Source organism: Pyrus communis, chromosome 3, assembly GCF_041283825.1.
Source record: "Pyrus communis isolate YQ-2024b chromosome 3, ASM4128382v1, whole genome shotgun sequence".
Lineage (NCBI taxonomy): Eukaryota > Viridiplantae > Streptophyta > Magnoliopsida > Rosales > Rosaceae > Pyrus > Pyrus communis.
The window spans coordinates 11,969,109-11,991,179 of record NC_142567.1 but is presented as its reverse complement, the minus strand read 5'-3'; the positions used below and the strand labels follow the sequence as shown (position 1 = coordinate 11,991,179).

Genomic DNA, 22,071 nt, shown 5'->3' with positions numbered 1-22,071 from the left:
TGGTTCTTGAGAAAAAAATGTATAATTTAAAATATACATGTATTTATGCATAAAACGGTCTTATTTTCCTCATATATCAATTAATAAACATGCAGCAAAAATAGCAACAACAATGCAGCAAAAAATAGCAGCAAAACAGCATCAAAACGCATCAAAACTACATATAAAACGTAGCGACAGAAAAAGAGAAGCAAAAAACTGCACCAAAACTGCAGTTTCTATTGCCTCGTCCTCTGGCTTCTTAGGGCAGTCCCCCGTAGAAGAGTGACTGATCCCACTATGCTTGCTGGATTCTTCATATCTTGACTGAAATAAAATACGAAATGCTCATTATCTTAAATAAATGGATGCACATAATCTCAAATATTGCTGAAGAAAATCAATTAAAATGAATCAAATGCTCAGATGTTGCAGAAGAAAACAAATTAAAAGATGAGCCTCTTTGACCAAATGCAAACACAAGCACTAAAGAAAGCGTCTTTGATAGAAAATCAATAACAGACAATTTGCAAAACAAGAAAGAAAGAGAGGAAAAATTAATTAAAGCACGGACCCTAACTGTAATAGCGCCAACACAAGCACTTAAGATGATACAATAAACTAATTTAAAATAGAGAGACAACATTATTTTGATCTTAAACAAGCTTTTAGCACACAAAAAAGTCACCTTGTGTAGGCGGAGCGTTTCCTGACCAAAACAGGTAGAATAAAATCGCAAGAACTGAGCACATTTCAAGAAACACAAAAGTGAGAATTTCTTTGCTCTGCTCGGTTACGAGGTCAGTATATGTTGTCCTTATGTTTTGTCCATGTTAATTACATCTTGATTAATGCTACTTGTTAATCAGAATCTTCATTGGTGGTGTGGACAGTTCTAAGGTTCTAAATTCCATTCAGGTATGTGTTGTCGCTGTCATGCCCACAATATGGTACTGCGTTGGAGCAGGGTCCAGTGGCCTCCAAGATTTCCAAAAAAAAAATAGATTCTCGAATTGTTCTAATTGTTCTAATTGGAAACAAATACTGAAATCGTCAACTTGTTCTAATTGTTCTAATTACGAATTTTTAATTGTTCTAATAACAAATTTCTTTCAATACAAATACAAGCAACCACAACAACAGTGCTCCTAATCTAGTTCCCCTTTTGTTTCACAAACCCTAATACCCTATCCAGTATCCATAAAATTAATTATAAACCCTAACCCAGTTCCCTTTTTGAATCTTTGATTCAAACGAACCTTAAATGTAAAATTAATTTAATTACAAATTATTAACTAAACTAACTAATACAAGTTCTAAGTTCTTACCCTAGTTGAACTGTTGAAGTGTTGAACTAATTAATTAAAAGTTTAAAACATAATATTTATTATTTAATATATGGTGCGGTTTTGGTTTCGGTTTCGGTTTCGGTGCGGTTTTGAAAACCCAAAACCGAAACCAAACCGTTTTCTTTGCCGCTGTTTAGTTTCGAAACCGAAACCATTTCAAAACTGCAAAACCAAACCGTTCGGTGCGGTTCGATTCGATTTGTGTTTCGGTTTCGGTTTTTGGTTCCAAGTGCCCACCCCTAAGAAGGATAAGCAGATAGCTAAGGGTAAATAAGAGAGCACTAATGGTGGTGGAAAACAATCTTGAGGATTGAAGAGTAAGTTCAAGGCGAAGAATATCAAGGAAGCATTGTCTATGAGTGGATGTAGAGCGGGTATGAGAGTGTGCTTTAACTGTGCTCAACCCGGACATTATTGGAGGAATTGCCTTAATCTGAAACAGCAATTAGGAATGTCTTATGGGATGACTCAGTAGCGTGAGCCTGAAGTTCCGAATAATTCTTGTTAGTAGTTTGCACCCTATCCTACTTATGTGCATCAATGTTTCAGCCCAGTTTGTATTGATATCCTCATATTCATCAATTTCCTTAGCCTGGTATGCCTCTAGTTCCACAATCTAATCCACAATTCATTCATCATAACACTTCTCAGGGGTAGACCAATGGGGGAGCCTCTAATAGCTAAATTCAGAGTAACCGGCAGGGTCGTGGGAATCAAAGTCAGAGATCACATGGCGGATGTACTACTGGTGGTTTGGGTGGTGTAGCGCAGAATCAGATGTTCACGATGAATCGATAGCAGGCAAATAATGACCCTAATGTGATTACTGGTACGTTGAATGCTTTTAGTTATCTTGCTCGAGTTTTAATTGATTTGAGTGCTACTCATTCTTGTTTGTCTCCTTAATTCGCTTATATGGAGAATGTTCAACCTACCTTTCTAGATAATGAATTTGGGATATCTATCCTTACGGGATAAACTATTGGAATTAATTGGGAATTCAGAAATTGTTCGATCTTGGTGGGTGCAATACTCATGGAAACAGATCTTGTACCTCGGCATATGGTTGATTTTGACCTTATCATAGGTATGAATTGGTTAACGAGGCATCATGCCCACATCGATTGTTGTCAGAAAGTTAGTAGTCTTTCATCCTCCTGAATGACCACTTATGGAGTTTTAGGGCGAACGAAGGATTTTGCCAAATAGTTTGATTTCTTGTCTTTCAGCTAAGAAAATCATGTCCAAGGGATGTGCGAGATACATTGCTCATCTCATGGTGAAAGAGAAAGAAGTCCCTAATGTTGAAGATGTGCCTGTCGTGAAGTATCTCGATGTTTTTCCGGAGGATTTACCTAGATTGCCCCTTGATCGAGAGATTGAATTTACCATTTATCTTTTGCAAGGTACTAATCATATCTCTTACTCCGTATCGTATGGCACTTACCAAGTTAAGAGAATTGAAGATTCAATTACAAGAACTTGTTGATAAATGTTTCATTCAGCTGAGTATCTATCCTTGGGGTGCTCTGGTTCTGTTTGTTAAGATGAAGGATGGTAGCATGCGGTTATGCATTGACAATGTCTATTGAACAAGGTGACGATCAAGAATCACTACCCTCTACCGATGGTAGATGATTTATTTGATCAATTCAAATGGGCAAAAGTCTTTTCCAAGATTAATTTCAGATTGGGGTGTCATCAGCTGAAGATTTGAGCTAAGAATATTCCTAAAACTGCATTTCGGACCCAGTACGACCATTATGAATTCCTTATCATGCCTTTTGGTTTGATGAATGCTCGTGCAGCTTTCATGAACTTGATGAATAGGGTTTTCCAACCTTTTTTAGACACGTTTGTGATCGTCTTTAGCGATGATATCTTGGTTTATTCCAAGAGCGAGCAAGAGCATATCAGACATTGGAAAGGTTACGAAGAAGGAAGTTGTATGCGAAGTTCAGCAAATGTCAATTCTGGTTAGATAACATTGGTTTCTTATATCATATCACTTCAGCTAAGGGAATCTTTAGGGATCCCCAGAAATTTTCCGCTATTCTCAATTGTAAGCAACCAAAGAATGTTATCAGGATTCGAAGTTTCTTGGGTTTGGCAGGGGTATTACCGAAGATTTGTGAAGGATTTCTCATCTGTTGCAGCTCTGCTTACTAAGTTGACTTGAAATGGTGTAACTTTTGAGTGGAATGAGGAATGTGAGTGTAGTTTTCAAGAACTGAAACATTGCCTCACTCATGCTTTAGTTCTTGCACTTCCTGACAACAGTGGAGAATATGAAGTCTACACTAACGCATCACACCAAGGCTTGGGTTGTGTTTTGATGCAACATGGAAACCGATAGCTTATGCTTCTCTAGAACTAAAACGTCTTGAGCATAATTATCCTACCCATAATTTGGAATTGGAAGCTATGGTGTTCGCATTGAAGTTGTGGCGATACTACCATTATGGTGAAACTTGCCGAATATTTTATGATCATAAAAGTTTGAAGTATCTTTTTGACTAGAAGGAATTGAATCTCAAGTAATGGAGATGGATGGAGCTCATTAGTAATTATTATTGTATGATTTATTACCATCCTGGTTGTGCAAATGTAGTTATTGATGCGCTTAGCCGGAAGTCTTATGGTCAGATATCTTATTTGGTAGAAACCTATACTTCTATTTGGACTTGTGGAAAACAAACGTTCAAATGGAATTGGGTGTTGATGAATCATTGGTGGCTCATTTTCAGGTTTGGCCTATACTTGTTGATCGAGTTCACTCGGCTCAGCAAAATGATCTGTTATGCCAAAAGTTAAAAGATGATGTGGTGAATGGTACATGACAAGATTTGAAGGTGTGAAAGATGGCATGCTTGTTTCAGGAACACTACTCTTTTTTCCTCAGAATGAAGAGCTAATGAAGGAAATTCTAGATGAAGCACATATTTCAGCTTATGTTATGCATCTTGGTTCTACCAAGATGTATCATACTATCAAGCCTTTCTACTACTGGTTGAGTATGAAAAGGGATATCGCTGAGTATGTAAAGAAATGTTTTGTTTGCCAGCAAGTCAAAGTAGAATGATAGAAGCCCATTGGTTTATCTCAACCTCTCCCTATTCCTATTTGGAAGTGGGAAGAAATCACTATGAATTTTCTCTACAAGTTGACAAGAATTACAGCTAACCATGAAGGTATTTGGGTGATTGTGGATCGTCTCATGAAATCTGTACACTTTATTCTAGTGCGTGAGACGTTCCCAATTTCCAAATTGGCTCAATTATTCACCAACCAGATTGTTCGATTGCATGGAGTACCTGTTACTATTGCCTCGGATCAGGATGCTCAATTCACTTCTAAGCAAGGTTCTAAAAAATGGTAGGTGCTAGTCGAGCGGCGGGCTGGTGCCTAGTGCCTAGCGCTTAGGCGGCTAGGCGGGGACTAGGCAGATTTAGGTAAATTTCTTATATATCTTGTAAATAAGTGCATATTGACACTTACAAAAAATTATACTTATACGAAATCCATGGATAAGATAATAAAAGAATGATAAAATGCAAAAAAGGTATCCAACAAGTCCAAAATTTAAAAACACATTAAGCATGTATGCCATATAACCATAGTAAGGGGTATTGTAGGATGATACATGTACAATAAGTTCACAATTTAAAACCACATAAAATGTAAAATTGGAGGAAAATAAGGAAATATAGTAATGTAAGATACTTGCAAAGTTGCAAAGCTAGGCATCAAACTCCTCTTCACCATATCCCTCAAAGACTCTCTTCGTGTCGGACTCAAACTCAACTTCTTCATCATTTCCTTCTTCTTCTTCTTCTTCTTCTTCTTCTGTGTCCTCATCCAATATAAAATCTTCTTCATGAAGTTCTCTTACTTCAACATTTTTAGAACTCCCTCTAGGTTCTAGGGAATTACTGATAGGGATTTTACCACACATGCAAAACTGTTAAAAACTCCTATAATACTGGCAAGAATGACAAGGTTATTGTAGTATAAATGGATCTTGCAAGGTCGTTCTCCACATGGATTATTAAATCATGCAAAGCAAACCAAATTCCAATTAATTATTATAAAACAGAAATATGAGATAATTGATTTTATGTCCTACTTTAAGAAAAGCGAACACCTAAGAAAAAGAAACTAAAAGAAAGGAAAAACATAAAAGAAACAAATAATAAAACAAAACAAAAAAAAGAAAAAGGAAAAGGCTCACCTGGATTTGAAATCAAGACCGGGAGCCATAGGAGAGGCACATCAAAAAGAAAGAAAAATATGATAGGCACGGGGTTCAAACTGGAGACTTGGGAGTTTGTGAGGACGCGCTGACCAACACATCCAAGTCTGCACTGGTGTCAATCTTTAGCAACAACTACAATATATGCTAATTTAGCAGCTTTATGTTCGTTTCAACAAAAACCCTAACATCTACGACACTCTCTATCTTGCCTTGAGCCTAAAGCCCCAAACAGCTCTGTGTCTCTCCATGTCAGAACGTCCCTTTCAACATACATGGCATGCACATGTGTCATGCATCTATGTGGTGAATTTCTCAGGATTCCAAAATAAAGGCTAAGTTGAGCCCCCATTTCTCTCATTTCTGATTACTTTTTAGAAACCCTAGGCCTCTCTCTCTAGAATATGATAGATATCTCTCAATAATAATAGGACCCTTTCTCGTTTCACTCGGCCCTCTCTCTCTTTAAGATAAAAAAAAAACATATAGCTCTCATTTCCTTATAATGAAGAACCTTAGCCGTTCCTCATCTATTATTTTAGCTCCAATGCTTGACCCTCCTCTCTCATTTCAACACACCCACTCACCTTTAGCTCTCACAATAGTCAATCTTCTTTGCAAAAACCAAAACCAGTGAGTCCTACCACGGAAATGGTGGCACATTGAAGCTCCAATCTTCCCATGGAGGTAAGCATCACCTCTGCCATTGTTGAATATGTGTCCATGTGATGATTTGAGATAGAAAAAAATAAGAAGACTAACATATTTATTTTTTTATGCATGAGGATGAGGATCTGCCGAAGAAATACTGGGAAAAAAAGAAAAACTGCCTAGCCGCCTAGCACCGTCTAGGCCGCCTAGGCCCTCGCTTAAAGCCCAGCAGATTTTTCCAACCAATATGCAAGAAAACACCTTAGGTCACCACCTTCCAGGGTTTAGGCCGTTTTTTAGAACACTGCTTCTAAGTTTTGGAGGGATTTTCAACAAGCCATAGGTACTCAGCTATTGTATAACATCGTTTTCCATCCTCAGATGGATGGGTAGTCCGACAGGACTATTCAAACGCTTGAGGGCATGTTGAAGGCAAATGTCGTGCAGTTCAACGAAAGCTAGGATCGTTATCTACTGTTGATGGAATTTTCCTATAACAATAGCTTTCATACAAGTCTCGGTATGTTACCTTTCGAGGCTTTGTATGGTAAGGCTTGTCGGACCCTATTGCGTTGGAATGAAGTTGGTGAAAGAACTATTTTGTGCCAGAATTGGTAGATGAGGCTACCCGAAAAATACAAGTAATCAAGAAACATCTGAAGACAGCTCAAGACAGACAAAAGAGTATTACTGATGATCACACGAGGCATCGTGAGTATAATGTTGGGGATTGTGTATTCCTGAAGTTGTCATCCTACAAAGGCGTGGTGAGGTTTGGGAAGCGAGGAAAGCTGAGTTCTCGATACATTGCTCCCTACTATATCACTAAAAAAGTAGGAAACGTAACTTATTGTTGTCACGTGTTCACAATGAGTTCCATGTTTCAATGCTTCGAGGGTATGTACCAGGCGAATCACATATGCTGGAATCATCACAGGTGGAGCTACAAAAAGATCTGAGCTATAAAGAGGAACTAGTTATGATAATAGATCAAGGAGAGAAAGCACTTCGGAACAAGACGATAACTTTGGTGAAGGTTCTTTGGCAAAATCATAAGATGGAAAAGGCTACTTGGGAAACTGAAGAAAGTATGAGAACTCAATATCCCTATTTGTTCTACCAGAGTGGTAGAAATTTCGTGGACAAATTTTTTTTAACGGGGTACACGGTTACAACCCGTACCACATTGTATTTTATTCTCAAGATGTGTGAAATGACTTTTTTGCCCTTGAGTAGGTGTTAATTAATTTATCGACCCTCGACTCAAGAATCACATCCTCATACTTTCTTAAGTTTCATAATTTTGATTTTGGTACGTAAGTTTTACATCAAAATTGAATTGAGACCTTGAGGGCATAATCGTAATTTTAATAATTTTTACAATTAGTGAGGGGTAATTTCGTAATTTTTTTTAGTGACTTTAAGTGGGATTATATTTCTCTTGATCCCTCTCTTTTCTCCTAGTTGAAAAACAACTCACCTTCACTCTCTCTTTAACACTCGAAACCATTACTTTCTCTCTCTAAGCTTCGAGAGCTCCCATCCTCTTTCCTCTTCCCTCTTCGAGCCCATAGCAAATCGAACCCAAAAACCTTGAAATTGTCATCTCTGGTATAAGAGGAACATGGGGATGCTCTTGCATGTGCATTAGAGCATCGTAGTGTAAATTGCCATTAAAGCCAAGAGTTAAAGCTCTGAAACTCAAGCCCAGGTGAGGTTCTCTTAGTCATTCTTGCTTGTTTGTGTTTTAAGGTTACTTGAGACATATATCATGATGTTTTTCCATTTGAAACCAAGGATTTAACCCCTGCAATCATTCTATACCTGTTTCCCAGATTTCGGTCATCTTCTTTGTGCAAACTCCGACGAGTTTGTGGGTTCTAGAGCTCCGGTTCAGTTCCAATCTATTCCAGGTATTTGAATATATTTTTGCATGCGGGTTTTAGGCTTGAAAACGTTAGATTTTGACATGCATGCTCCCTGTTCTTCATTTTACAGAATTCATCGAGTTATACCGAGCTCAAATTGTTGAATCTGAGGTGGATTCAACATCTCCTTGTCCTAAAAACATTCTAGATGAGTTCCTGGTGATTTTTAGGATGAAATTACACAAATTTTGGCTTTGAAATCGATGAAATCGAGCTCGAGAGCCCTTAATCAAATTCCTGTGTTTTTCTCCAGTTTTCGGAGACAGCACCAGGGACGGTCAAAGGCAGTCGCCATTAGTTTTGATGGCGACAACCCATATTTTGTTAACTTTAATGGAATCCAGTGACGAAAAAGGTATATTATGTTATCTCTGTTTTAATGTCATAACACCATCGCATGGCACCGTTGATGGCTAGTGCGACACCTACTTGCCAAACCGCAACAACGCATTCACCGACGATGGTAGCCCATGGCGGCGTGTGTTTCCTAATGCATGACACCAAGTGGTGGACCGTGGCCAGAACACGGCAGCACGTGATAGACCCGAGACCTAACCTGAGATTTTCGGTGTTCTAAATCACGTGGTGCCCTTCGTTTGTGCAAATTCAAAGCTTAAATGGTTGAATTGGACTTTGTTCCATTAAAATGATTATTTAATCTTATTTTAGCTTATATTGATATTCACATGTTGATTGAGGATCAAAAGGATATAGGCAATGAGTTGTACAGCTATCTTCGGTCGTAGATTTGTGATCTATTTGTGATCATTTGTGATCTATTTTCACCACATAGTCATCATGTGATGAGTTGTATAGCTATCTTCGGTCGTAGATTTGTTTGCAGGTTATATTGTCCTATTGGACGCTAGGGTTAATGAGTATTACTGGTATTGAGATTAACTAGTTGATGCTAGTGTGTGTGTGTGTGTGTGTGTGTATTCTGCTTGCTATACTTACGTTAGTGGACGTTAGCATGTTTGATTGATGAAGGGTATGCTATCTGAACTTAAACTTGATGATTTTTCATTGATATTAATGAATGAGATTTTATTGTTATGGTAGTATTATATTATATAGTTTTCAATATATATATATGTGTGTGTGTGTGTGTGTGTGTGTGTGTGTGTGTTTTCAAAACAGGGGTCTTATGCTTAATGATAATTTTATAACTATGATAAAATTGATTCACTCATGTTTTATTTTATCGACCCCATCAGGACATAACGAGATTAAGGAGAATACCGGTGGGGACGAGTCGGCTTGGTTGTGAGGCTTTCATCCTTTGGATTTTAGGTGATGGCTCCTTTACTGTAGTTTTATCTTAATTGTAATATTTGTTGCGTGATCGTACTTTTGAATATGCATAGCACTGCACTCTGTTGTATTTACTGTTGTGTGAAACTTATAGCTGCTGTGGTGTGATGTGATTAATAACAGGGTTAAACCCAAGATAATTTGTGTCCCCAAGTAGGGAGGATGATAACTATTTTTGTAGTAGCTTTAGATTTTATTGTTTAATGAAATTCTTTTGGTTCAAAGTCTTACACATCATGATTATCTTGCGATGGTTTCATCATTGAATTGGCTTGTGATGTCAGCTCTAGATGGGGTCATATAGTCAATTTAGTGTTGGCCAGCACATTACGATCTCGTAACGTGTGTTATTGGGGTTAGGGTGTGTCACTTCGAGCTTATGATCGGTATTGTTAATATTATATATCACTCTCTAAAGATCATCGACGACATTATTCGGCAAAACCATTGCAAATCATTTATCTATTTACTACAAGTAATTGGCTAAATGATCTGAATTTTAATTTATTTTTTATGAGGAAATTGTAGTGTCCCTCAACTTTAACCCTATTGGAGCAATGGTCCCTCAACTAAAAATCCATGATCATTTGTCCTTTAACTCCACAAAACATGCAGTTATCTATTTACTTCAATTAATTGGCTAAATGATCTTAATTTTAATTTATTTTTTATGAGGAAATTGTAGTAATGGTCCCTCACCCTTAACCCTATTGGAGCAATGGTCCCTCAACTAAAAATCCATGACCATTTGTCTGTTAACTCCACAAAACGTCTGGTTATGGTCATTTTTGTTAACTCTGTCAGAACGATTAATGTTAGAAGAATCATTGCTACAATCAGGCTAAAGTTTGGACCATTGCTTCAATTGAGTTAAAGTTGAGAGACCATATCTCTAATTTGGTTAAAATTGAGGGACTATTTCTACAATTTCTCATTAAGTTTCCCATATTTGCCTCTTAATTCATTCTCAATGTACGTGATTCATTTTGACAGAAGTTTTAACAGATGTGACAAAAAAGACCATAGCTGCACATTTTGATGAGTTAAGAGACCAATGATCATGGATTTTTAATTAAGAGACCATTGCTCTAATTAGAATAAAGTTGAGAGATCAATGCTTCAATTAGATTAAAATTGAGGAACTATTGCTACAATTTTTTTTTTTTTTTTTTTTTTTGGTAGAGATAGATCTTTACATTTGATTTACATATAAACCATTTCGATTATAAACAGGCTCTCGGAGTCGGCCACCAAGTTCCTCCTCTCTCCCCCGCCGCGTAATGAATTCGCGCGAAAACCAACAACCCATTAACCGACCACAAGCCAATCGAACACTGAAATTGAAACCCTATGCATTCTACTTATCATCCATCCTAATTCTCGTCCTTACAATCTCCTTCAATTTCCCCAAAACAAACTTCCTCAAAACCCAACTCCTAAAGCACACATTCTCGTCACACCCCACCACCATTGTCCAAAACCTGTTCGGCTTTCTTCATCCAATTAAAAAACCCCAACAAACCCAGCCGATAAATCCCACTCCCAAGCCCCCCAACTGTCTTCTATGGATGGCTCCTTTCCTTTCAGGTGGTGGGTACAGTTCAGAAGCTTGGTCTTACATTTTATCCCTTTACCAACACTCGAAAAACCCGATTTTTCGAATGGCTATCGAGCAACACGGTGATCAGGAATCCTTGGAATTCTGGGAGGGGTTGCCTGAATATGTCAGGAAATTGGCAATTGGGCTTTACAACACACGATGTAGTATGAAGGACACTGTGGTTATTTGTCACAGTGAGCCCGGTGCTTGGAACCCGCCATTGTTCGAAACAGTGCCTTGCCCACCAGCTGCTTACCAAAAGTTCAAGTCCGTCATTGGACGGACCATGTTTGAAACCGATAGAGTGAACGCGGAGCATGTGAAGCGCTGTAATCGGATGGATTATGTTTGGGTTCCTACGCAGTTTCATGTGTCGAGTTTTGTACAAAGCGGGGTTGATCCTTCTAAGGTTGTGAAAATTGTGCAGCCTATTGATGTTAAGTTCTTTGATCCGCTTGCGTATGAGCCGTTGAATCTTGCGTCTGTAGGGAAGTTGATTATGGGTAAGGCAACGCAGGATTTGGAAACGAAGAAGAAATTTGTGTTTATGAGTGTGTTTAAGTGGGAGTACAGGAAAGGATGGGATGTGTTGTTGAAATCATATTTGGAAGAGTTCAGTGAAGCAGATGGCGTTGCTTTGTATCTTTTGACAAATCCTTATCACTCTGATAGAGATTTTGGGAATAAGATAGTCGAGTTTGTGGAGAAATCTGGAATTGAAATGCCAGTGACCGGTTGGGCTCCAGTTTATGTGATGGACACTCACATAGCTCAAACTGATTTGCCGCGAGTGTACAAGGCAGCTGATGCATTTGTTCTTCCATCAAGGGGGGAAGGGTGGGGAAGACCCCTCGTGGAAGCGATGGCAATGTCGTTGCCCGTGATTGCCACAAATTGGTCTGGGCCTACGGAGTATCTGACTGCGGAGAATAGCTATCCATTGCCGGTGGACAGGATGAGTGAAGTAATGGAAGGGCCCTTCAGAGGACATCTCTGGGCAGAACCTTCGGTTAGCAAGCTTCGTGTTCTAATGAGGCACGTGGTGAATAATGTCGAGGAAGCCAAGGTAAAAGGGAAAAAAGCAAGAGAATACATGATCAAAAGGTTCTCTCCTGAGATTGTTGCAGATATTGTTACAAAACATGTACAACATATACTTCAGAAGGTGAATCGGTAGGATGGCATGAACGAGTCTATATTGCTTCTTGTGCTTGAAATGGGGCTTACAAATGGCTTTGTCGAATCTGTTGGCATGAACAACGAGTCTACATTTTCAAGGCGTCGTTCGGAGGTAGTCGGATGCTATGAGGAGCCTGTGAAGTATTTTTATTGCAAGTGATTTTACTGTATTTGAATGTTGCTACGGTGAATGGATTACTAGTTACAAATTTACAATTTGCTTGTTACATGGGATGCCAAGAGGTGTGCTCTACTTTTACACGCAAATTCAAATCCCCATTCCCTTAATTTAGATTAAATTAATAACAATATCGCTTGAATAAGAAAAACAAGCTCACTTTTATCGAGGAAACAAGTGGTGGTACTTCCTCTATGCATTTTGCTAGTATAAACAAACAACGACGACAATAGCCTTATCCCACAAAGTGGGGCCGACTATATGAATCATATAACGTTATTGCATTCAGTTTTGTGCCATTTCTTCTGTTAGATTCAAGTAGTCCAAGTGTTTTCTTAGAGTCTTTTTACAAGTCTTCCTAGGTCTTTCACTACCCACTTTGGCCTTGAGCCTCTGTTTCGTAATCGCATCTTCTAATCGAAGCATCTGCAAGTCTTCATTTCACATGTCCAAATCACGTTAACTGATTCTCTCTCATCTTATCTTCAATTTCGGCTATTTCTAATTCACCTTGGATATCCTCATTTCTAATCATGTGAGCATGAGATAAAAATGAAGTTTCAAGAACGCATTCTATAACTCCTGGTTTCAGGACTATGTAAAATTAAATTAAAAAATGTTGCTTAATTCTTATCAGATGGGATGCCGAGCAGCAACTAATACCATTTTCCTTCTTTTCCTGCCCATACAGTAACATGAAACGATCAACAATGAATACTTGAGGAAAAACAGTACTCATTTCAAGAACGCATTCTATAACTCCTGGTTTCAGGACTATGTAAAATTAAATTAAAAAATGTTGCTTAATTCTTATTAGACGGGATGCCGAGCAGCAACTAATACCATTTTCCTTCTTTTCCTGCCCATACAGTAACATGAAACGATCAACAATGAATACTTGAGGAAAAACAGTACTCAAATCATTCTATTACGAGCCCTTGTCACTATTCCATCAGCACCCAATGAAGCATTCACCATCACTAACCGAAGGCTACGGAAGATGAGGTGTGAACGCTGCAAGAACTTCCTTATAAACAGGCTTCTTAAAATCCATAGTCTGCACGATTTAGAAGAAAGAATACATGTTAAATACTATGACTGTGTAAAAAGCAATTCAAACAAATGTGTATGGCAAGGTTAACGTACAAGATCAACTACTTGTTCTGTTGACATCCATGACCACTCCCCAAACCCAGGATTTTCACTTCCATCGCCTAAAAGATTGATTTCGTCATCCTTCCCAGTGAACTTAAGAAGAAACCTGTGAAATTCAACATGCATGCAATTCTGTAAATATTGGAAGAAAGAATGGCAACTAGGGTTAGGTTAGGTTGCATGTTCACCGTACAAAGGATTTTAGGGTGATAGATAGTGTTGTCAATTCCCTTAATTCAAGGGATGTGTCTCTTGTTGTCAATTTCCTCAATTTGTCTTATTTGTCTTGTCAATTCCCTTAATTCAAGGGATGTGTCTTATTTGTTCTTTTTTGTTAGCTTTAGACGTAAATCAAGGAGGGAATAGGTAGTCTTGTTTTCTTCCCTCTAGCACATATATATTGCTATCTCTTGTACCTGATTGTCTTATGATGAATATACCATTCACAAAATTCAACATGGTATCAGAGCAGTGACCCTAACCGGCCTGTCTCTGTGGTGTTCTCTTGAGAGATTTGTGAGCTTCTTGTCCTTCAATCATGGCTGAAGAAAGCTTAGTAAATTTGGAAGGAGACGGCCTTCATGCTACTCCACCATCACCACACTCAGATATTGATATCAACCCAAATCAACGTCTTAGTTCTGTCTTGCTAAATGAGTTTAACTATCTTCCATGGGAGAGAGCAGTTTCTTTTGCTCTGGGAGGACAATCAAAGCTTGGTTATGTTAATGGTGCTATTCCAATGCCTGAGACTACCTCCCCGGAGTATGATGCTTGGCTATGCAAAGACCAGTTGGTCATGTCGTGGCTACTCAATTCCATGGATCGTAAGATTGCAGAAATTTTTAGCTATGCTGAATCCTCCATGACTCTTTGGAAAAATCTCAAGGAAATGTATGGAAATCAGAACAATGCGGCTAGAGTGTTTCAGTTAAAGAAGGACATTGCTGGTTTGCAACAGGAAGGGAAGCCATTTGTGCAACATCTTGGAAAGCTGACCACTATGTGGAACGAGCTGAATGTGTATCGACCACACACCATCGACGTTGCTGTGCTAACTAAAAGAGCCGAGGAAGACAAAATATTCCAACTTCTAGCAAGCCTGAGCCCTGAATTCGAAGATCTTCGAAGCCATATCCTCATGAATCCCGACCTGCCTTCTTTTTCAAGTGTGTGTGCCACAATTCAAAGAGAAGAGGTTCGAAGGAAAGCCATGACCTTGGACATGAAGGCAAATATACCAGAAGCTAGGGCTTACTTCTCTAACCAAAAACTTGGTGAGGAGAGAGGCTACAAAGGAAAGAAAACTGGCTTAAAATGTAGCCATTGTGATGCTAGTGGGCACTCAAGAGACCGATGCTGGATTCTTCATCCAGAGTTAAAACCAAAGTTTCCTAGGGATAACAAAGGTGTCTCGAAAGGCTCGTACAACCCTTCTTACAAGGCAAATCATGTTGCCACAACTTCTTCTGATGGAGCACTGAAGTTCACCACTAATCCAGCTGCACTGATCAACGAGTTTGCTATGTTTCTTCACCAGAAACAAGGTCTTGGAGATAGTGAAGGACCACTAAATCAGTGTGACAACAATCAAACTGCACTACTAGGACAGTTTGCTGGCTTCCTGGCTGGAAATGAAGGCGTGGTACAAAGGGACATCCCAGGTATCTTACACTCCTTCTCAACTGCTCTCAACATTGGTAATGTGCATGATTATTGGATTATAGATTTTGGAGCCACTGATCATATGATTAACAAGTCTACAAACTTGCATAAATTTGAAAAATTTTCTATTCCATCTCAAGTGTCAGTTGCCAATGGAAAAAATGCTATGGTTGTGGGAAAAGGAAAAATACATTTGATCTCAAGTGATGTCGAGTCTGAGGCTCTTTATGTTCCCTCATTCCCTTTTCAACTTTTATCTGTTAGCAAGATCACAAACTCATTAAATTGTCTTGCCATTTTCTCTCCCAAAAATGTGATCTTTCAGGATGTAGTCACCAAGAAGACGATTGGTGAAGGATTTTTCTTAAATGGTCTCTACTATCTTTCCAAGCATATTCAAGTTCCCAAGGTTTTTCAAGTCACTTCAAGCTTAGCTCAAGAACAACAACTTTGGCACCAACGTCTAGCACATCCTTCTGAAAAAGTTCTATCCACCTTGTTCCCAAATATGTGCAAAGTTACAAGTCCTTGTGATGTTTGTCATTTTTCTAAGTTTACTAGATTACCATTTACTTCCTCTTTGTCTAGGGCTAGTAACCCTTTTGAAATCGTGCATTCCGATGTTTGGGGACCAACTATAGAGTCTTTTGATGGATACAAATATTTTGTAACTTTTGTGGATGATTTCACAAGGATTACTTGGTTGTATCTTTTGAAATTTAAAAGTGAAGTGATGGAAGTTTTTCAAGATTTTCATAGACTTGTGGCCACCCAATTTGCTTCAAAAATTCATATTTTACGATCAGATAACGGCACAGAATATATGTCTCATAACATGTCACACTACTTGAGCACGCATGGTATATTACACCAAACAAGCTGTGTTGGAACACCTCAACAAAATGGGGTGGCCGAGAGGAAGAATAGAGATCTACTTGAGAAGACTAGAGCTCTTATGTTTCACATGAATGTGCCTAAGAAGTTTTGGTCTCAAGGAGTCCTTACTGCGGCATATCTCATCAATAGATTGCCTAGTAAAGTGTTGAATTTTAAATCACCTTATGAGGTCTTGAAAAATAGAAAGATCAACTTTTCCCATTTGAGAGTCTTTGGGTGTACATGCTTTGTTCACATTCAAACTCAAAATCGTGACAAGCTAGACCCAAGGGCTGCCAAATGTGTCTTTCTAGGTTATTCATCTACCCAAAAAGGTTACAAGTGCTATAATTCAACAACTAGAAAAATGGTTGTTTCAAGGGATGTTAAATTTGAAGAACATGTTCCTTACTTCTCACAATCACTGGATTACTCTAGACAGGGGGAGCATTTGATGGACTTATTTCCTTTTCCATATCCAAACGGAGAAGATGCAACATGCACTCCTAGTGATCATGTGCCGGATGATGTTAACCTTCACTCGGTGGAACATCTTGAAGATGAAAACCCTTCCTCATCGGAGATTCACACTGCACCCTCCAGTGATCCTTCCAACCATGATGTTGTTCAAATACCTGTAGTTCAATCTCCTACAGTTCGTCGCAATCCTGCACGAGAGAGGAAACTTCCATCCAAGTTGCATGATTATGTGACCTACACTGCCAGGTATCCCGTGACTGATGTTATTGATTATAGCAAAGTCTCATCTTCTTTTGCTACATTCCTAAGTGCCATTAATGAAGCTCGAGAACCTCAAAGTTTTCAAGAAGCCAATCTTCACAGTGAATGGAGAAATGCTATGGCAGAGGAGCTTCAAGCCCTCCATGAAAATAACACATGGACTATAGTGAAACTTCCAAAAGGAAAGAAGGCAGTGGGGAGTCGTTGGGTGTACAAAACTAAGTTTCATTCAGATGGCACGATCGAAAGGAATAAGGCTCGCTTGGTTGCTCGAGGTTTTACACAAACCTATGGCGTCGATTATAAAGAGACATTTGCTTCGGTGGCAAAAATAAACACTGTTAGAGTATTGTTGTCGGTTGCAATTAACAATGCATGGCCTCTCTTTCAAATGGATGTCAAAAATGCTTTCCTGCATGGTGAACTTGAAGAAGAGGTTTACATGAAGCTACCCCCAGGTCATCCTCAATCAAACAATCCAGAAATGGTGTGCAAACTCCATAAATCCATTTATGGTCTCAAGCAAAGTCCACGTGCATGGTATGCCAAGCTCAGTCATGTTCTGGAAAGGGTTGGTTTTTGTCGAAGTATTGCGGATTCTTCCCTATTTGTTCGTTCCAGCTTAGTGGGTAAACTAGTTGTACTCATTTATGTTGATGATCTAATTGTGACAGGTGATAATATGTCAGAGATTAATGCTCTTAAACAGTATCTCAACAACAAGTTTGCTATCAAGGATCTTGGCACTCTCAAATACTTTCTGGGCATCGAGATGGCACACTCTCACAAGGGTTTCTTCCTCAACCAACGCAAAGCAAAAATGACAGATTGCAAGCTTGCTCGTACCCCCTTGGATAGCAACTTGAAGCTAAAAACTCACGGTGATCCAGTTCCCAATTTAAGTTACTATCAAAGAATGGTTGGCAAACTCATTTATCTGACTATCACACATCCATATATATCATATGATGTCAGCATTGTTAGCCAGTTTATGCACTCTCCAAGCATGGATCATTTGAAGATTGTTCATCGTGTGCTACGTTATCTTAAGGGTTCCATTGGTAGAGGAATTCTTATGCGCAACAATAGTCACACTCAGATCTCAGGTTATACCGATGCTGACTGGGCAGGCAATTCTCTCGATCGCAAGTCTACCACTGGGTTTTGTACGTTTGTGGGACGCAACCTAGTTACCTGGAAAAGCAAGAAACAAAGTGTTGTTGCACGCTCTAGTGCAGAGGCAGAGTATCGTGCTATGGCGTCCACTGCTTGTGAACTTATTTGGCTCAAAAGCCTTTTGTTGACTTTAGGTTTTCCTCATCAACAACCCATGTCCCTACACTGTGATAATCAGGCCGCGATACACATTGCATCGAATCCTGTATTCCATGAGCGAACTAAACATATTGAAGTTGATTGTCACTACGTCAGAAATCAAGTTCAGTCCAAGGTGATCGACACTCACTACACGCGCAGTCATGATCAACTTGCGGATATTTTCACAAAAGGATTACCCTCTGCTGATTTTCAACGTCTTTTGTTCAAGCTTGGATCAATTAATCCCTTTGATCTAGCTTGAGGGGGAGTATTGGAAGAAAGAATGGCAACTAGGGTTAGGTTAGGTTGCATGTTCACCGTACAAAGGATTTTAGGGTGATAGATAGTGTTGTCAATTCCCTTAATTCAAGGGATGTGTCTCTTGTTGTCAATTTCCTCAATTTGTCTTATTTGTCTTGTCAATTCCCTTAATTCAAGGGATGTGTCTTATTTGTTCTTTTTTGTTAGCTTTAGACGTAAATCAAGGAGGGATAGGTAGTATTGTTTTCTTCCCTCTAGCACATATATATTGCTATCTCTTGTACCTGATTGTCTTATGATGAATATACCATTCACAAAATTCAACAGTAAATAAGTCAATGTGAATATGAGCATAACGATACAAAATTTATGTATATTGATAGCAAGTTTAAATGATAAAACTTCTAATGATCGTTAAAAGAAGGTGATGGCATGCCTATTAGGTTATAATCTGGAATAGAACTTTGTACTCAGATGATAGACGAAACAGGTTGCAGCCTACCCAACACGCAAGGCACTGTATACCGACACTAACCATTTCTGTGCTTGGCCCTTCCAATCTGATCCCCACTGATGCCGAAGTTTTTCCCTAACTTCTGGTGGGAAATCATTAGTTAACCAATAAGGTGCCTGGAAAAAATCTAGAAAACAATAAGGTACTCCGCAAGTGAGAAAAGAATGTCGGCTCTAGAATGTTCGAACATAACAGATAATATAAAAAGACTGATTACTATTTTTTCTGGTGCTTAAACTGATTCCCTGCTAATCAAGTAACCAAAGCAGAAAACTTGCGATGAGAAAGGAAGGAACCACTAAATGCCAACATGACACAGCCATTCTCTTTGTTATTTATATAATAATATAGTTGATTACGATTTAGGCCAAGCATAAATAATGAGAATCAAATGTGGTTTTTGGCTAGATAATTGAAGAATATTTGGTGTCTGACAAGTGATAACCAATGAAAATAATCAATAAAATTTCAGCAAAGACAAACAGATTTATCAGCTTATCCTTCTGCATTCCCCAACTCTTTCTTCAGCGAAATGCAGACTCACAAATTTACTTCAAGCAGTTTAAAAATGTCCTGAAACAATGAAACAATGAAGGGAAATACAAGCAAAGCAAGTGTCGTACCTCTGCAAGAATTTCTGCTGATTTAACTCCTGTCTCTTCTCTTATTTCCCTGATGGCTGCACTTCTTGGATCTTCAGCCTCATCAATACCACCCTTCCCAAAACAATTTTTTATAAACCTATTTCAGTAAATGGTAAATAAAAAAATCTCACACTAAAGGAAATAAAGTTGTCTAAGATATTAGAATCATGTAAAGACTGCAGCTAGTAACTGTACTTAAACACTAATCACCCTACATTCTAGTTTGTAATAATTGCATATGAGATTCATTCATGTCTCAAACAGTCTCATGGCACTGCATATTTGTATTAGTTTGTATATCGAATACAATTTCCGAACTCAACAATGTTTGTTTGGACCTATAATGGTTACCAGTCCCCACCACTCCTCCCTTTTGGATTCTTTATCTTTAACCTTGCATTTGTTAGGAATGCACTAAAAAAATCGACAGAAGTACTTGAAAATGACTCGACGCAATACATTTGAGAGAACCTTCAAATGATATCGTGTCCTTTGTTTATTGTCTTTGAAGTGCGTTTGTAGTGTTATATTAGTAGCTTTTAGTGATTGAGCAGCTCATTCCTAGTCTTCTTGTAGTGAATTTTTAACAACTGAGTCTAAATTCCCTTATCCACATAGCATAAAAGATACGTTAGAGGGATGCAGATATCATATGTGTAAAAAATTGTCAATTTGATGTTTCTGGATCTTCTTCCAAATTGAAGATTCCTCTTTTCCAGCATGTGCATAAAATTTTCTGTATCAGGTAAGCAGCACAACAATGTGGAACAGGCAAACACTTATTGTCATTCAAAAGTCCTTCCTCTGTAGAAAATATATACAAGAGAGGGTGCACAAATTCTATCTAATTAAATTCAAAATTCCAAGTACATTCTCAAAATAGCTCAAATTATATGTGTGCGCACATTTGATGGAAACTCGGCAAAACTTATACAAATGTATACAAGTAAAACCATTTAAGGAATCGAACATGAAAAGATAACGGATTAAACAAAATGTATATGTTTGTTGTATGCATACGAATTGATCTTCCTTATTTATTGCATTGTTCACCTAGAATCATATAGTAACACATAAAAGTAAAATTTAAAAGCAATTAAATCACCAAAACCCTAAACATTCAATCCAAAACTGTAATCAAGTTTACCTGAGGCATTTGCCACGCACTGGGAATATCTAACCTCTAAGCAGCAAAAATCTATTGAGATAACAAACATATACAAACAAGTTGAGTAAGTTGCATGTACAAACACGTAGAACAATATAAAGGGAGATGGGGAGTGACCTTCTTAGAATCATTGACGAGGCAGATGCCAACATTCCTTCTATAACCTTGGGGAGGGGCTTCCATTGCCGCTGAAGAAGAAGATTGGGAAGGTGTACAGAAGAGTCTATATCTGGTATAAATAATGGATTTCCGGCGGAGGAGTGGAAGGTGCGAAAATTTAGTGAGTTTAAGAGGGCAAGTTGGGAAGGATGGAGGGGGAATGTCGAGTGTAGAATTAAGCAAGGCGAATCGGCAGCGTATATCCATTCAATTCCAATGCTTCTCTTTCTAACGTGTAAGGGGAAGGGCATATTACAGCTCCCCGGCTTACAAAATTCTGCAACGAGTGGGGCTTGTGAGGGGAATTTTAACTCTAGCTGTTTGATACAAAACAACGGAGCAGATGCGAAGGATGTTTGACTTACAACCACATGGAAGAAAAACTCAGAAGCCACTATCGTGGCGGTGACGGTGGCTAAAGTGTTGGATTTTTAGATCGTTGGGCCCGCCCTTACTCTAACGACACCGATACTGTTGTACAGTAAAAAATAATCAAGAAAATTATAGAGGTGATACGTGTACTTTTGGGTGAAAATGACAAAATTAGCCTCGAGCCACACCGGAACTCCCACGCGCAAGCAGCGGGCAATCACAACTCAGTTAAGTCAAAAGTGATCAAAATAGGTATTCATTCAAAACCTATTTCATCCATCCTCATCAAATTCTCCCCACAAGGTAACCCTCAATTATTCATTCAAATTAGGATTAATTACCTAAATTAATTGATTAATTGATTAATTAATTTTCTAATTAATTTCCTAATTGATTGCAAGATATTATTTTGACATAATATATTGCAATTACACTCAAAAACCACCATAAGTGGCCGGACCCCTTTTCTCCAAATAGGGGTCGGCCACACCCCTATAAATAGCTCACATTTCTCCCAAAAACCTAAGTCCAATTCTCTTCTAAAATTCTCCAAATTTCTCAAAACACATTCTCTCTCAAATTCTAACTTTGGCATCGGAGGTTCTTCGACCAAAGCCTCCCCTATGAGTGAGGCTCTTGGCCTTAACCTAGGGTTTAATTGTTTTGCAGGTGCATTTTCGTTGGAGAAGAAAGTGGAAATTTACATCCACAAATTGGTGCTTTCATTGAGAGTCTTGATTTACAAGCTCATAGAAGACTCTTGCATTCA

The 22,071-nt window shown here is 38.5% G+C and overlaps 2 protein-coding genes and 1 long non-coding RNA gene across 3 annotated transcripts; 2 read left to right on the top strand and 1 right to left on the bottom strand.

Annotated features, from left to right (window-relative positions):
• The first annotated feature begins 7,708 nt into the window (after window positions 1-7,708).
• LOC148697944 (uncharacterized) lies at window positions 7,709-8,884 on the top strand. The gene is made up of 3 exons (XR_015960750.1): window positions 7,709-7,942; window positions 8,067-8,144; window positions 8,230-8,884. It is a non-coding gene; the product is annotated as an uncharacterized LOC148697944 (long non-coding RNA).
• Window positions 8,885-10,702: 1,818 nt separating this feature from the next.
• Window positions 10,703-12,468, top strand: LOC137716396 (UDP-Glycosyltransferase superfamily protein). The gene has a single exon (XM_068455841.2). It carries the CDS (start codon window positions 10,754-10,756, stop codon window positions 12,248-12,250), a length of 1,497 nt encoding a protein of 498 aa, XP_068311942.2. The 5' UTR covers window positions 10,703-10,753; the 3' UTR covers window positions 12,251-12,468.
• Window positions 12,469-13,239: 771 nt separating this feature from the next.
• On the bottom strand, window positions 13,240-20,801 carry LOC137716526 (nudix hydrolase 26, chloroplastic). The gene is made up of 5 exons (XM_088690242.1): window positions 20,751-20,801; window positions 19,583-19,675; window positions 18,981-19,075; window positions 13,577-13,691; window positions 13,240-13,487 (listed from the first exon to the last, which is right to left on the bottom strand). The coding sequence occupies exons 1-5, from the start codon at window positions 20,757-20,759 to the stop codon at window positions 13,422-13,424; spliced, it is 378 nt and encodes a 125-aa protein (XP_088546368.1). The 5' UTR covers window positions 20,760-20,801; the 3' UTR covers window positions 13,240-13,421.
• Window positions 20,802-22,071: the final 1,270 nt, after the last annotated feature.

What these genes read in the sequence shown, in the direction of transcription:
- LOC137716526 (XM_088690242.1), bottom strand. An exon ending in CAGCAGAAATTCTTGCAGAG is followed by an intron (nt 19,076 to 19,582) that starts GTACGACACTTG and finishes GATTTTTTCCAG; the next exon opens with GCACCTTATTGGTTAACTAA. An exon ending in CAGAACAAGTAGTTGATCTT is followed by an intron (nt 13,488 to 13,576) that starts GTACGTTAACCT and finishes TAAATCGTGCAG; the next exon opens with ACTATGGATTTTAAGAAGCC.
- LOC137716396 (XM_068455841.2), top strand. Translation starts at nt 10,754, where the DNA reads ATGAATTCGCGCGAAAACCAACAACCCATTAACCGACCACAAGCCAAT.